This window comes from Lissotriton helveticus, chromosome 4_1 (assembly GCF_964261635.1).
Source record: "Lissotriton helveticus chromosome 4_1, aLisHel1.1, whole genome shotgun sequence".
In the NCBI taxonomy this organism is placed as follows: domain Eukaryota; kingdom Metazoa; phylum Chordata; class Amphibia; order Caudata; family Salamandridae; genus Lissotriton; species Lissotriton helveticus.
Genome location: NC_136063.1, coordinates 130,364,887 through 130,382,553, shown reverse-complemented (window position 1 = coordinate 130,382,553; position 17,667 = coordinate 130,364,887). Strand labels below are relative to the sequence as shown.

Sequence of the window (17,667 nt, the reverse complement as noted above, 5' to 3'; positions counted from 1 at the left end):
CTAACTCCACTTGAAGAACAAGTACTGAATAAAGGCTTGGGTTTCGTCATGACGAATCATGGGGACCCATTCACTTTCCAATGTGAATTGAGTCAGTTTTTCAGGAAACTTAGATTACACTATCTCTTCAAGGATCAGATCAATGCCGATTGCGACACAAACATCGGTCTTAGACCAAAATCTAAATTCCAGCCACCTATTCACACGGTTCCTCCACAGGTCTTAGCCTTTGAGCAAGCTGTTGCGGGTGATATTGCTTCACTGTGGGGCACAACAGTCAGGTCATTTAACAACCTTACCAAATCAGAACAAATGACACTGAAATAACTTTCAGAGGATCATTTAATAAGTATAAAGCCTGCAGATAAGGGCGGCTCTATAGTTATTTTAAACACCACTGATTACCAGACTGAGTGCTATAGACAACTAAACAATAGACAGGCATACTCTCCCTTGTCTACAGATCCTACAGAAGAGGTCACTAAACAGATACAGGATATGGTTGAAGAAGCTTTATCTGAGGGTTGGATCACTCAAAGTGAGGCGACTTATTTGGTTGCTAAACACCCAACCACTCCTTATTTCTACCTTTTACCAAAGGTACACAAACCTCAGAGGCCACCGCCTGGTAGGCCTATTATTTCAGGAATAGGGTCTCTCCTGGAGCCGTTGTCAACTTTTGTCGATTATTTTCTGCGGCCAATAGTACAGAAAATGCCTACATATTTGCAGGACACTAAAGATGTCTTGCGTGTCCTTCCAGAAATTGATTATGATATTGAAAGAGACCTCCTGGTCTCTTTCGATGTAGAATCACTGTATACTTCTATCCCTCAGGATGAGACTTTGGAAGTCGTAACATCCATCCTGAAGGATAGTATATGTGAAACTATCACCCCTGTACCATTTATAATGGCTTTGGCAACTATAGCCATGAAAATGAATTTCTTCAAGTATGAGGACAAGCTGTTTCTCCAGATCTCGGGCACGAGTATGGGCAGCGTTTTCGCGCCGAGCCTGGCGAATTTTTACGTGCACCAGTTCGAACAACAACACGTACTGACACCCACAAACCCCTTCCACACCTCTATTAGGTGGTGGAAGCGTTATATTGACGACGTGTTGGTGGTGTGGAGAGGCACGGTGGATTCCGTAAATGAATTCCACCAATGGCTAAACAGTAGAAACCAGTTTTTTAAATTCACCATGGAAACAAATAAGGAAAGAATTGCATTCCTAGATCTGTCGATCTATGTCACTACTGCAGGATTGCAGAGTGAACTATATAAGAAACCTATGGCGCGGAACTCACTCCTCCTTTATGAGAGTTACCACCCGAAGTCCCTGCGCCAGAATCTACCATATGGCCAGTTCCTACGGGTTCGCAGGAACTGCTCCAATAGAGAGGACTTTGAGGTGCATGCTAGGAATCTCTGTGGACAATTACGGGACAGACTCTATCCAAATTCACTCATAAAAAGATCAAAAAAGAGAGCGGTTAACAACAATAGGGAGGCCCTCCTGGAAGCTCCAATCCCTAAACCACCTCTGACTAGACTCACTTTCGTGAGCACCTTCAATACTAGAAGCAATGCCATCCAGAAGATTGTCAAAAGACACTGGCGCATTCTGAACCATGGGAGAGAGAAAATCGCGCAACCTTTGTTTGCGTTCAAAAGGGCAAGCAGCATTCGGGATCGACTTGTTCACACACGCCCAAAAGAGCTCCCTAGGAAACTTGGTGAAACACTGTGGAACCTCCCACCAGCTGTCGGGCATCACCCTTGCGGCACTTGCTCAGTCTGCCCTCAGACCAAACACACGAAGGAGATAGATATAGGCACCACGAGACCTTGGTTGCAGAGTAACTATAGTAATTGCAATAGTACCAATCTGATTTATATGCTGACATGTCCTTGCTCCACACGATATGTGGGTATGACGACCCGCAAAGTCTGCACCAGGATGCTGGAACACAAGAGTTCTTTTCGTTGTAAGAAAAACAACACTAAACTTACGAGACATTTCCTGGAGCGTGCACATCTAGAAACGGACTTCCAATGGACTGTCCTGGAGAAGCCATATATACCCAGTCACATAAGTGATGTGTCGGGTTACCTTTTTAGAAAAGAGCAAAAATGGATTTATAAACTTCGGACTGATACAGGAGGATTAAATGATGATATTCCTTGGACCTCCCTGTAGCCTTGGCACTAGTGAGCAATAACTGGGATATACTGACTGTAATAGGGTGTGTCTATATAAACATGTTGTACATATTGATTCATGCCTGAATTACTTTGCTCACACTCTTCTCATAATATCACAAATAGGTTTGATTATGGGAGTTTTCTGACATACACTGGAGGGTGACATATAGCTATGCACAATCATTAGGATGGTTCCCACATTGTAAGATTTTGGAGCATCTGCATAGTTATGCCCATTGAATATACTCTGAGGCCACTCATGGCATACTACTTAGAGCACTTGTTCCCAAAAACAACATTGGAAAATCACGGACCAATAGGATGCAGTCATCGCACTACAAAGATGTCCGAAATGACATCATTGGGCAGCTGTGATTGCCCAATGACTGGTACTTTTTTCAAAAACAACATATGGTCAATCGTGATTCTATGATATACAGGTTGGAGCCTTCAGAACTACAAAGATGGCCGATATGATGTCATCGGGTAGTTATGAGCGCATCTTCCCGCCCGATTTCGAGCGCTAAGTAGTGCGCTCTTGTTCCTAAGAAAACAAGCTCAACTAGGCTTACTTTGTAGATAAATAGGCAGTGACTCACAACACTGGGGGCATTCTAACATCATATGCACGTGAGGAATAATCGTGGTCTAATGATTACCAGATTATAGTGTTAGGAACTACAAAGATGGCCGATATGACATCATATGGTAGTTCTGAGCACGTCCTCTCGCGAGATCTCGCGAGATTTCGAGCGCAAAGTAGTGCGCTTAGTTTTCTTATGAACATAAAGACCAATAAGGCTTACTTCACAATAAATGTTTGATAATAGTGTCCTTGCCACTAATATATACCAATTGAAGGGACACATGATAAGATTGCCACTATCTAGTATACATCTTAAAGGTGGAGGGATACTTCACTAACAAACCCTCACTAGACTACTTATACTAGCATCTCCTACAGATCGGTGCCTCCCCCAAGTCTCAGATGGGAGCTTGAGGTACCGACGGAAAGGTGAGCAGCTACCACAGAATACTTTTAGCTATACTATGTTGTAAACTTTAGCAAATCACAGGTTTTGAAGATCAGAATGTTGTAAAATTCCTGAATAAGCATACAAAGGAGTTTTAATCTTCCTAAAAGTTTGGTGTCTTAGTCGAGTTTCTGGGTCATTTTTGAGGCTTGGTACACTGAGTTTGGGGTGTTTACCTACCTCACATGTTTTGCCTCTAGATATAGGGCATTTGGTTATAGGAATGATTATAGGCAGGGAGTAAAGCGGAAACATTTCTTTACAGTACTTTGCCACATTCTTTTGTTTTCCCTATATCTTTGTAGTGCGGGGCCTCTTAGTACCTGAGCAGTGTCCAGGTGAGGTGAGGTCTATTGCCCTACTACAAAGGGTAAGCATAAAAATTAATTTTCTGACACACATTATTGGTTGGCTTGGTGACACACTATGCACATGAGACTTATGCATCGAATACAGTACTAATGATATAACGTTTTCCTTCACAGAATTCACAGTAACCATTGTGAATCGGAGGGTTAATGTCCATGGTTGTTACAGGTTGTACCGTTTCTAACCAGTTTTACTACTATTTGTTTTGGTGATGGTGGTGAATTCTATATTTCACTATTAGGAGTGCAACTATTATACGAGCAGAGGCCCTGACGAATGCCAAGGGATTAAATACCCGTTAGGCAGAAACATGTTGGCCCTTATGTAGACAGATAATTGTCACTGACTTCTCTTGCACTGTTCTATTTTTTAATTAGGAGGCGTGTCCAGTCCGCAGAATAAAGTATTTAGAAGGAGGACATTCCATCCTATTTTAAATCACTTTCTTGTTCGTTGCACTATTTCTTCTTACTTTACCATCAAAAGATCAGTCATCATGGACGGTTTGTGTATTTGGTGGACCAAATCCTGATACAACAACAAGGTGCGGAGCTCAGTGTCCCACTGATCAGGGGACCAGCCTCATTTGCACATGGGTTTGGCCAAATGATAGGACTGATCATTGAGTCTAATTTGATGGAAACCCTTTACAATCTGTTGTGGATTAATCAGCCATTTTACGAATAATCGATGATGTACCGGTCACCTCTAAGCCTTTTTCTTTCCTTATCCTTATTAATACGTTATGTGTGTGCGATAAAGATATTTTGAGATCTTGTTGACTCAGTATCGACAGTGTAGCCTCTCAATTTGGCTGTTAGACCCCCTGTGTTTCGTGTGTTATACATTCAGTTGGTGCTGGGGATAAAATCAGGTGTGGGTCTTTAAAATATATATCCCTTGGACCCTATTTTAAATGGTTTTGTTTAATCTCAAGTCTGAAAGATAGCCTCAGTATACCAATTAGAAGGGCAGGCATTATGAAATGGTCAGACTTGATATCATCAGAGGGCATTGACCCATGGGAGGTCTTAAGAGCAAAGATAGGGAATGATTTTTCTAGGTTTAAATACATCCAATTAACCTCTTGGTTCAAGTCAGAAAAGAACGAAACTGGCGGTGAATGGGAGCTGGAGCTCTCTCTGCAAGATGTTAATCTTAAAAAGAAGGAGATATCCCAGTGGTATGAGAAGCGCCTGGAGGCAGACGAGAAGAAGTGCCCACGATAACACTCAATCTGGAATGGGGTCCCCCTAGACTGTGATATAGAAGCTGTTTGGGAATACTCCCTGAGGCTCCTATATAAATTTGTAAAACCTGCAAACCTAAAAAAATATTTTCCTTACCTTAAATTCCCTATATTGGTCACCGGCCAAGATAGCAAAGTTTGCCCCTCCCCCCAAGTGCCCTATGTGCTATTCTATAGGAGCCAATGATTCGCATATATTATTCGAATGTCCACGGCTGAGAGACTATTGGGGTGGAATCGAGAATGCTCTTGGGGGGATATTCGGCAGAGAAATAACCCTGACCTTGGCACTGGTTTATATATACATATTATCATACATCGCCATAAAGAAGAACTGAAATAACTGCCACCTGCTGAGCATGAAGATATATAGGCGGTCTCTGGGTTCCTAAAGGCATAGTTTTTGACCTTATAACAACAGCCTTTGAGGCTACACCGTCCTGCCCTCCTTCATCTCTATCATAGAAAAGGGTTTGCGGAGGAGATTTATGCTGTTTGCTAAAACATCTTGAAATTATACACAAATTCTTTGGTCTGGCCCTTTTTTGCTTTCATGATGAAGAATTCGGCTATTGTAGCCTATTTATATAGGCTGCGTAACTTGTCTCTTTCTTAAGTGTCTTTGCAGGCCTACCCGAAGAAAGGCAACGTCTACACTTAAGAAGATATATATTGAAGAAGTGCTTGGGAGTCCCCGCACGTGGGCGGGACTATTAATTGCTTATGACTATAATGAAAATTCCCTTCCAAAATAACTGGAGTTACAGTTAAGAAACTATTCCTTATGTATGGGGGACAAGTCCTTAATTACTTTATACTCAGTTCTCTGCTTAAAATCACTTGATGTACTGTAGGAAACATGTCTTGTTTTTAGTGCTGGTATTAGAGCAAACATAAAGGAAATGTGATCATATGGATATATTTTATAAGATATACAATCATGGCTTTAACCTTGTTGTTTTCTCTCTCCAGGTTCTGACACAGAAATGAACAACACCCCAAGTTAGTACCGTACCCCTCTTTTAATAATTGCTTGAGTTTCTTATTGGGAAGCATGCATGCAGCTCTATGCATCAAGTTATGGGGGTCGTTTACATTAAATTTGTTTTTGTTGATTTTATTACATGACTAACACATGAGTAAATTGACTCTCTTCCAAACGCATGTTGTTCATGTCAGTGCCCTCAGCCTGTACCCTTGTCTAGTGGGCACTACGGCTGTTGGGATGGGTTGTAGTTGAACACTATTCCTGAATGCTGCTCTTTTGTTGTGCCCCATGCAGATGCATTAAATCCCATTTATATAATTATTTGTTCATTTTTTATAATACATTTTATTAATTTCAGACTCACACACAGTGAGAAATCAACCAAATGGTCAATGAGTGGCATCATTTTTTAATATAGTTGTTGTATAAGCGTTATTTCAACAACTTGTTTAATAAAAGCTATAAAAAGCGCAATTATTGTAAACGAAAAGATACAAAAGTAGACAGTTCATGCAGTAGCTGTAACAATAACATACAGACAAATTATTAATTACGATTCACAGCTACAACTAAGGAGCAATATAAAATTCAGCAGATCAATGTTAAAAGAAAATTGGCACATTACAATGTTAACTTGTACTTAAAACGGTGTGAGAGGAGAGGAAAGAGCATCACAGTATTGTCACACTTGGAACCTCCTTGGTTGAGCCTAGAACACAATGCCAAGCAGTCCTTTCAATTGCCTTTTCAACCCTCTCAGGACAGAGTTGCTGAGTAATTATATACAATAAAGTGCATGTGCTTAACAACTAAAGGAAACATGGATTGCCATCCTATGAACCCTTGGGCATCTGTGTATAAAAGTCATCCTACTAGATACTGTGATGTTCCTATCTGAACCTTTCTCCTAATAATGCACGTGTGGCTTAAACACTTTGCCACTCCACAGGCAAAGAGTGGTCTACACTCCGAATTTTAAAATGCATCTATCCTTCAACAACTTTTCAGCTAAAGTCTGCCGAAGTCTGATGGTACTCTGATTACAATACACCATAGGCTTTTCATTACATCATCATTTTCCCTTTGGGTGCAGTATATTCACGGAAATCTTAAGTAGAAGATTATAAATAAACTCCTTCTTATAATTTAACAGTCTAACCCATCTAATTTTTTCGAGTTTCCTAGGCCACCCTCGACCATGATATTACACCTCCATTATCTAGTCCATATTCCTGATTCACTCAATCATTTCAAGCACCATATCAATTTTTAGAAGTGTCCCATTTAGCCACAGTTAGATGTTGGTTTATGAATAATGTCTGGTACTGGTATCTGGCCATGTCAGTTGTATCCATATCCCAAGGAATTTTAGGGCATATTCTTAAGGACTTATCTCCGAGTTAGAGGCACTTTATTGCAGCCAAAGTGGCAATAAATATATCGCCCTATTCACAAGCTGGTGCCAACAGCCGATATCAACAGTTTTCCTGCAATAGCAGCCACAAAAAATATCGCCACAGATGACACTGGCAACTAACGCTACTGATATTCAGAGTAGGCGTTCCCGTGCAAAAAGCCACAGAAATATCACTTTGCGACATTCGCATCAAACAGCCAGATTGGCGATAAGATCCCAAAACAGACGATAAGGCACGTTAGCAGCAGGGATTTAACACCTGCTCTTACCTACACCATAAATGGGAGCCCAGCCCAGAGCCACACCTGAAGAACAACAGATGCCATGGAGCTACTGATCATGCAGCTCGGACACCCAAGATGGCATTAACACTCACCGCCACCACCCACCAGGTCCCTTATCGTAAGCAGAGTCCAGAATAATGAATGGCAGATTTCATATAATTGCACATGCCATCATCGCTTGCCCGCCCCTGCGTGCCTAGGCCTCACTGCTCACTTTCTGCCATCGGCGTGTCTCCAAGAGGGCCTATCATGCGCCGGTGCAAGCTTCAAGCCCGGGGCCCATGACCGTGGCAGCCTCCACATCATGCAGCCCCGCATCGCAAGCCACCAGGTCACACACATGATTCTGGGTCTTGATTTCGCAATGGCAGAGATTATATCAGTGCACACAGCATAATTGCAGGCTCAGCTCTTTAGGTGCCACTAACTCTGTGAACCGCGAGGCAACCCCACGTGGCGGTGGGCCCGCGCTGCCCGCTGGCTCAGGCCTACACTGCAGTCCAGCAGGGCTCACATGAATCCTTACCAGTCCGGACCGCCAGGACGGCGCATCATCGCAGGCTGCACACCTGCTCAGAACTTAAGGTTCCCCTACCTCAGTGCACCGAAAGTCACCGTCCCGTGGCGGTAGGCCCGTGCCGGCAGCAGTGTATCCGGTGCCACCAAGTCTGTGCAACGCAAGTCATGGATCCTCTATGATTGAGTATTGTGGTGCGGACGCTATCATGTCACCTCCGGCAGTGGGGAATGTGTTGTGGTAGGGCCCTAGGCCCTCATGCATAAATAATAATCACACGAATACACCCAGATAGAGAGTGGAAATGGCATCAAGCACGTGCGCCTGGTCCTTTTTATTGTCAGGGTCACAAGTTCTGTGACGCGTGTGCTGGATGGGTTTGGTGTGGGTGTAAACCAGCCATGAGGGAGTGGTTTTGGCATGCTGACAACTAGACCTGTGATCAGCAGATCACTACGGGAAAGACCTGGGACATGTAGCGTCGTCGTCCCCCCTGTAAGCGTAAGCTGAGTGGGCTAGCCTGGCGTATGCCAGCCTAGCGTAGGGGTGTGAACAATGACCCCGGGGCTCTGGGTGTGGTTCTGTCCTGGACTAGACAAGAAAGTAACTAATGCGTGTGTCTCTGTTGTAGTGTCAGAGCCACCTGGACCGCAAGCGGTAATGTTGAACCCTGTGTCCCACAACATGAGCAACATGGATGTTAAGGGGAATCACTGACCCTACATTCATCCATACTTCCACACTTGAATGATCATAGACATGACACATGAAAATTAATGTTTAATGCACATTCAGTGGAGTGTTGTAGCTGGAGCAGTACAGGGCAATGTAAACCCCACTTTACATTGTTGGCCCATGGAGGGCCAGCCAGAAAGCTTCAGGGAATGACAAGTTCATTGGAAGAGGAAGAGTTCAGTCCTCAGTCTGATTGCTGTCTCATTGGTAACCAAACAGAATATAGCAGTCCATGTCGAGGTCAAAGGTGAGTGTTGCAGAGTGTATCGGGGGACAGTGGAAGGTGATGATGCAGAGTGCAGAACCAAGCAGAAACGTGCATTGTGGTGGAGAAGAATGCTACTGCGTCTTTCTTACCACTAAGGCAGTATCATCAGCATCTTCGTCCTCTGCTGTTTCATGTGCCTCACATCTGGATGGTGGTGTTCTGCCCCCAGCACTGTGTGGCAGTGACAACTCAGTGGCTGGAGGTGGATTGTCTGCCGCACTGTGTGGCACTGACACTTCCGGGGGCTGAGATGTGGATGGTGTTTTAGCAGCAGCATTCATCCCCGCCTTGTGGCAGCAATGCCATGGGAAGGGTCTGCCGGGCATTGAGGAACCCAGCTACCTCTTGCTGGTGTGAAGCCGTGGCAGTCGCTCAGTCCGCCTGCGTCCGCTCCATGTTCTCCATGATCTTTCACATGTGTCCCAACTCCGGGGTGACATCGCTGGAACCACTCTGACTAGACAGTTGTTCTTGTCTCAGAGTCAGGACTCCAGCGATGTCAGCCATGGATCTTTGGAGAGCATGGCGCGGACTGTGGGTGTCCGTTAGGGACTATTAGTGTTCCCTGATGGCATTTAGACACCCACGTATGGCAACTAGTTTGGCTGCCATGCGGTCGAACCTCAACCGCACCTGTTCATCCATCTTCTCATGGCATCCCAACACACGACGTTGGAAGGCCATGTGTTGTTCGTGGGGGTCCTGGGAGGCAGCCATGGTGGTGGGTGCTGCCTGCTATGTGGTCAGTGCAGGGAGTGGGGTCTCATCGATGCAGGTGGGCTGCCCTGCTCCTGGAGGTGTGTTGACGTAGCTGTCAATGAACTCTTGGAGGGCGTCTGTGTCGTAGGTGTGGAGGTCCTCTTTGTCATCAGACAAGAGAGGTTCGGTCTCCTCTGCAGGAGGTGTTGGTTTTCCCTCTGCAATGTGAAGGGGAGATGCAGTTTAACATTGTGCTCATATGTATGTTGATGCATTGTACATGTTTACATGTAGACTGCATGACATGATATATTGTGACTGTTTGGGAGGAGCTGCCTATTTGATGCGGGACAGTGGACATCTCGATGACAACACGGATGTGTGTTTGCACTTGTACATTATCAACTCACATTTCCCTGCTATGCCAAGTGAGATTGGCCAATTTATCCATTATTATAGGTGTCTTTCATAGATTCACATGCCTGAATCATTCCCCGTCGTCGAGATGGGAGTCCCGTTACATAAATAAGTAATGTCCCATAGACATATATAGAGAACAGTAGGCCATAGGGCCTCACTTTTGTAAGATATCTAGGTCCTTTTGTAAAAAGGACCAAACTCTAGAAAAGAGCCAATCAGCTGTCACCTCCCTCTAGAACCTTCCTGGCAGGAGCCTCAGTCCCTCAGATTTTCTACCGCACGTTGTGCTAAGGGAGTCTCCCCTAAGCTCTGCTCAGGTTTGTTGCTTTACAGCATTTTCAGCAGTGTTTAGGATGTTGTTTCCTGTTTTCTCTTCAAAGAAAATTAATATGGCTTCCCCTGGCCCCTTGGATACTCCTCAAAAGAAGGCAGCTAAAAAGTCTTCAGAGGTCAAGGCAAAAACAGCTTCAGAAAAGGAAGTTCACACCTTTAAGAAGCCTGCACCGTCGACGACGACAGTATCGCCGACGACATCATCAGGGATGAAGAAAGCAGTATCTCCTGTTTAAGTATCTACGTCGACGACGACAGTCTCGACGACAACGGTGTCGTCGTCATTATCATCATCGACGACGACAACCCCATCGTCGACAGCGGGTAAGGCTGTAACGTCGACGATTGTAATTAAAAGATCGTCGACCAGTATTGGTGTCTTTCATAGATTCACATGCAACCCTCCCGCCTCCCCTGGAAGGCCTCACCTAATTCTCTCAGTGACACGCCTACTTAGCTTAGTGCGTATGAAAATCTGAGGGACTGAGGCTCCTGCCAGGAAGGTTCTAGAGGGAGGTGACAGCTGATTGGCGCTTTTCTAGAGTTTGGTCCTTTTTACAAAAGGACCTAGATATCTTGCAAAAGTGAGGCCCTATGGCCTACTGTTCTCTATATATCTATGGGACATTACTTATTTATGTACCGGGACTCCCATCTCGACGACGGGGAATGATTCAGGCATGTGAATCTATGAAAGACACCAATACTGGATAACTGCAGTTACAGGTAAGTAACGCATTTCTTCTACACACAAGCGGCACCAGTTGTGTCCTCTGTTCTGTTGTGGACGTGTTGAGTTTTGTACCACATTGTTGTCAATGTTGATGGGCTCTGCATGTTATGTGTGTGTGCTGCATTTTGGGAGAGTCTCCCCTGCATCTCTGATTTTAATTCCCCTTATCATTTCATGTGGTGGGCCTTTGACCTCTGTTCTTCTACAGTGCTGAGATGCTGCATACTTGGGCACATTGGTCTCTTGGTGGAAGTTGGGGGTCTGGGGCAAGGTTTGTCCACAGATGTGTTGTTGACGTCAGAGGCTGTTTGTGCACGTGGATGTGTCAGAGTGTGACCTGCTCCTTTACAGAGATGGAACCACACTCAGCCACCTCAGTGTCGTGGCGTGCAATATTTCATGATATATTGACTGCAGCAATGCTAGTCGTCATGCAGTGTCACTTGCATTTTCAGTGTTGCTCACAGACACATCGCTTTGCTGGGTTTAACACGTTCATGGGTTGATTGTGAGATTGATGGTGTGTGGGAAGGCCCCCCTCTGGGCACGTTGTCAACAGGGGCCTACTTGCTGTTTCTAGGTGTGCTGCAGTGTGCCAAGGGGATCAGAGTCATGCTCCAGACTCATTGTGGGTGTGCATTGTGCTACACTTAATTGTGCATGTGTGCCATTGTACCCATCTCCTCCTGTCTCCCAAGTCCCTGGTCGTTACTCACCCTGTTGCTGCTGTGTCAGTTCATGTTGAGCAGTGTCCGGTATCCCAACTCCTGCCACCGTCTCCACACTGATGACTGTGGACACCATTTCCTCCATCTCATCCAGCTCATCCTGTGGCACTGGACTCCCACTTCCAGCCTGCATTGCTGCTTCTGGTTATTGGCGAGTTTCTGCTTGGTTTGCGCTTTACATCATTCCAGCGTCTCTTGACCTCTTCCATTGTCCGCCTGCATTCACCTTGTCCACAATGGACTTCCATATTAAATTTTTTGGTGCCAATGACACAGTGGAGGTGACGAACAGTAGTTGATGGTGTTCTATCACCTCCGTTATCAGGATGCTGTTTTTCTACGAACTGAACTGAGTCTTCCTCTACTTCTTGTCCTTGCCCTTCCCTGACCCCGAGGTCCCGGCCTGGGCCTCCGGGGGGCTTGTGGGTTTCTGGTTGTCCTCTGTACTTTCTCCGGCTACCTCCATTGTTCTTCGTAGTTGTTTTGCTTTTGTTTGTTTTTTTTCTACTGTTATAGTGATTTTTCCCTCCTGACATGTGGGAATTTCAGGCCTGGCTCAGCTTATCACAGATTTTTTTAACACGGTTGGGCCCATCGCAACTTTTTTCACATTGGTGTTTAGATTTTTATCGCTGTCCCGGTGACTTTATCACAGACATTTGACGCGCTCTCGGGAGACTATCGCATATTACCGCTGTGTTGTGAATAGGACGTTAACACAGAGTTATTTTCCCACGATAGATGGCGATATGAAACATTGCGTTAACTGATTTTGCAGATGATTATCACACGTTCTTGAGAATATCCACCATAGTCTATAACCTCATTTTTATAGCCAATCAGCCCACTGAATCTAGTTCTTTGTATATCTTCCCCTACTAGTTTCCAATTCAGGAGCATTCACACAGTTTAGGGAAGAAGGTGCTGCACCACCCACACTCCAGGAGGGTTTGTCATTGCCAGACAATTATACTCTGTGTAGAATCTTTAGCTGAATCAGTCTGAAACTAGCTTAAATCAATTCCTCCTTTAGGACTCTGAGCCCCTCATCCCATGTCCCCTTTTCTAATGTACTGACATCCCAACCCATACATTTCTCAGTTGTGTCAGATAATTGATTGTATTGTTCATTAATGAACTATAAAACCAGGATACCATCTTTTGGCACATGTTTGGCTCCAATATTCTACATTCTAGGGCAAGTCTTTCGTCATCACTTTGTGGAACACTATACACACTAATTTCCACATTTAAGTTGTCGATATCTAATTATATATGACCATTGACTGTCATATTCTTTATAAGTTGTGTAAATGACACTATGCCATCCGCACCCCAAACGGCACTTAGAGTTGATATCCTGATTTGTCCCAGTCCTTAAATCTAGTCAGTTTGTTTACATCTTTCAGTCTCCCTACTGTGTGCTGTTCGTATTTCCATAGTAACGTTCTACATTCTACATGTGTTGATCCAATGTGTGCTCCACTTCTAGATGGTGTTTTGGTTTTGCTGGGACAGTTACTGCTGATCCCTCTGATTACCTGGATGCTATTCTGGTGGTGGGATTCTTTATTGGAAATAAACAATGTTTCTTGAATTATTCACCACTTGGAGTTGAGACTGTATGTTACAATTTGGAATTAGCTGGCTTAAGGAGCCCACTGACAGACACTGCCAACCGGACTGTCACTTTTGACATGGAAGACCCAGCAACATTTCTGTTTGTAGACTCAGCAGAGTTGACTACTGTCACAAATCTGGTCTAAGCTCTGGTGAGCATCCTCGCTTTGGCATATTAAAGCTGAAGTGCTTAATTTTTGCACTTTAAGGGGCACACTCGTCTCAGGCAGCTTCACGCCTAAGCTTACACTGCACTCCTAACATGCTAGAGAGGGTCTTGCACCTATCATTCTACCACTTCACTGCATTCACAGTGTCCTCTAGGGGGCCTCACATGAACCTTTTGCATTTAATTGCTCATTGCTGGAAGCTGGTGCTTTCCCTCTGCGTGCTCTCTGCTTAAATCTTGCCTCTTCCCATGAAGCAATGGAACAGTGTGTCCCGTCACACACTAGCTGACATGTTTATTTGTGACAGTGTCTATTCTATTTCATACACCTCATGTGGATACATGTTGTGGCCATTTTTGTTTGGTAAAGCTTCAGTGCTTAATTCTAGGGACAACCTTGTTATACATTTTTTTAGTTATATAATATTGGACATTTTTCTTGTGAATACTACTGACACTATCTCTCCTTATTTTTGCACTCCTAGCAATTTTTTCAATATACTTTATATAAAGTGGATTTCATTTAAAAACCAGAGGCTACCAGTATGCATAACATCTTTTAATGCCACTCCTACATCCATTTTAAAGAACTTCCAAATGATTACACCAATCCAGAACTAGAACACTGCAGTCCATAAGGAGACCCATCACAGAACACTCTTCCTCTTTTAAATGCTGATCTTGGACATTTTTACTTTGAGTGCCTGATTTAAATGTATTTAAACCTTTATAGTATATGATAGTATTGCATCTTCTTAGGGTTTGCAGTTATAGCTTTTGTTTGAAAGGATTTAGGTTTGTGTGTTGGACGCTGTCATAAATTGTTGTAAGGAACTGGGAGATTGTTTTTGGTGCCTCGTATTTCTGTGTAGGCTATCTGAAAGAGACACGTTATTGATAGATTCCTTACCTCAGAATATCCCCAGGCGTCAGACTGGATCCGGAAAGTTTTTCGTCAACACTACCCCTGTGCGTTGGTAGGTGGCGTCGTGCAGCTCCGCGTCCGTCGCTGGCATCATAAGCACCGAGATAAGGTCACGGAGAGTACTTAGGTGTCACCCATGCGCATTGACGTCAGTTCTTTCTTTTTCCGCACCAGCAAGCGCAGAACCAGTTAGAGCACGTGCCCTAGTCACTTTTTGACTAACTTTTTGAGACTTTTGTTTTTACTGAATGCCTGGATTTAAATCCTGCGGGACCTGCTGCCGCACTATGTCGGTGGACGACTCCCCTGGCATTTGTCTTTACTGCCTGGATTTATGTCTCCTCTGCTGTCATGGAGGAGAGAACCACATTTACTGTGGTGCTCCATAGAGCAGGGGAGGCCCTTGACCTTAATCTGCCTACTGTCACTCACAAGACGAACCTCCTTACTGAAATGCTTCAGCCGGTGGCAAGTTCTATGGAACCTCTGCTTCTGTTTAATGAGGCCTTATTGGATGTTTTGATGAGCACCTAGTCTAGGCCAGCCACAGGGGTTCCTGTGGATAAGAACGTGGCCAGGCGTCATCGCCCGATACCGGGTGACCCGGCCTTTTTGACAAATCATCCGACTCCGGAGAGCCTGGTGTTTCAGGCCTCCACTTCCCAAAGTGCGTTCCCTACCGCCCTGCCGGATAAGAATTAAAAAAATTTGGAGCAGTTTGGCAAGAAGTTGTTTTCCTCTGCCTGCTTGGGGCTGCGGTCCGTCAACACGGCATGCCTCTTGGGCCGCTATTCTCACGCTGTGTGGGAAACAGTGGCGCACACACTGGCACAGTACCCGAAGAAGTTCGAGATGTACTTTATCAAGCTGTTGTGGAGGGGAAGGATGCCGCGAAGTTTGCGATTCAATGTGGGCTGTCCACCGTGGATTCTTTATGGAGAGCGATATCCACAACAGTGGCCCTTTGTCACCATGCCTGGCTGCAGTCTCCTGGGTTTTCGGGGGACGTCCAGAGTTCCCTCATGGACATGCCTTTTGATGGTACTTGCCTGTTTGGCGATAAGGCAGACAGTGCCCCGGAGCGTTTCAAGGACTCTCGGGCTACGGCTAAGTCCTTGGGTCTCTCCACCACACGCCCGGCCACGTCTACCTTTCGTTCCTTTCGTGGCCATGGAAGGAGCGTCCCTGCACACTAGTTCAGCCAGAAGACTGTGCAGAACTAAACTCAGCGCAACTGCAGGCGTGGAGGCCACCGTGGCGGCACTGGGGGCCAGGGTGCTGGTCAGTCCACCTCCGCTCCCGCAGCATCCACCTCAAAGCCTTCCTAGTCCGAGCTTTGGGGAGCACCCCACGCCAGTGAGTGGCAGAATTCAACATCACCTCCCCCACTGGCGTTCTGTCACTTCGCACAGGTGGGTGCTGTAATCTCTCCCCTTCGAGTCTGCCCCCCCAGCCATGCCACCTCAGTTCCACTGCATGTCAGGGGATCACTTTGCGCTTCTCCAAAAGGAAGTCACGGCCCTCCTGGACGTTCCTGGGCCAGAAATAGGGCGTGGTTGTTATTCCCACTTTTTTCTGGTCCCCATGAAGGACAAAGGGGTCCTGCTGCGTTCCATCTTGGACCTCAGGAATGTCAATCGCTTCCTCCGGAAGGAGAAGTTGGAGATGTTGACTCTGGCTCAGGTTTTGGCTGCCCTCGACCCTGGAGAGTGGATGGTAGCATTGGAAATGCAGTACGCATATTCTCACATTCCCGTCCTGCCGGCCCACTGGTGTTACATGCGGTTCACAGTAGGCCAGGAGCATTTTCAGTTTGCCGTGCTCCCCTTCGGCCTTACCAGCACCCCTCGGGTGTTCACGAAAGTGATGGCGGTCGTCGCACCTCATATGTGCAGGTCAGGGGTGTCAGTCTCACCCTACCTTGACGACTGGTTGTTTTAAAGCGGGCTCTCCCCCGACAGTCGTCCTGCATTTTCTGGGGTTCTCCATCAATGTGCCAAAGTCGCACCTGAGTCCCTCTCAGAAGCTCCCCTTCATCAGAGCGGTTCTGGATTCGACGCAGTTTCCGGTTTATCCTCCCGAGCAGTGAGTCCGGGATATTCAGGCTATGATTCCGATCTATCAATCTCTATCCCGGGTTTCAGTGAGGATGACCCTCCGGCTCCTGGGCCTGATGGCCTCCTGCATACTGCTGGTGTAACATGCCGGATGGCAGATGCAGGCTCTGCAGTGGGATCTGAAGTTCCAGTGGGCACAGCATCAGGGCAACCTGTCCGATCATTCGCGATTGGGTCCATGCCAGATCCCTCTCCATTCTCCAACCGGAGTACACAGTGGTGACGGATGCGTCCCTCCTGGGATGGGGCGGCCACTTGGGAGAGGCGGAGATCAGAGGCCTCTGGTCTCCGGCGGAGTCCCGGCTCCATATTAACCTTTTGGAGCTTTGGGTGATCCGTCTTGCACTGAAGGCATTCCTTCCCTCTGTCCGGGGAAGTGTAGTGCAGGTGTTCACGGACAACACCACTGCCATGTGCTATTGCAACAAACAGGGTGGGGTGGGGTTGTGGACCCTATGTCAGGAGGCTCTGTGCTTCTGGACCTGGCTGGAACATCAAGGCATTACCGTGGTGGTTCAACACCTGGCAGGCTCTCTGAACGTCAGGGCGGACGAACTCAGCATTTGCCACTGAAGAGAACGCGCAATGTCATTAATTCTGCATGTTCCAAGGCGGCACTTGCTCAGCCACGCTTTTCAGCGTGAGTGGAGCTGCGGTCTGTTGTACGCGTTTCGGCCTATACCACTTCTGCCGAGAGTGCTGAAGAAGATTTGGTGAGACCAGGCCCAAGTCATCCTTATGGCTCTGGATTGGGCACAAAGATACTGGTATCCCAAGCTACTCAGCATGGCGATTGATCCCCCGATCCGACTGCCTCTTCGGGAGGATCTTCTGTCGCAGCAGCAGGGCATG

The 17,667-nt window shown here is 46.0% G+C and overlaps 1 protein-coding gene across 1 annotated transcript in view; it reads left to right on the top strand.

Moving 5' to 3' along the window:
• Positions 1-17,667, top strand: part of LOC144828412 (uncharacterized) — a 2,343,931-nt gene that overhangs the window by 1,778,468 nt on the left and 547,796 nt on the right. Inside the window, exon 23 of the mRNA XM_078686536.1 lies at positions 5,835-5,864. Within this exon, the coding sequence (XP_078542662.1) occupies positions 5,835-5,864 (30 nt within the window). The remainder of the gene's footprint in view (positions 1-5,834; positions 5,865-17,667) is intronic.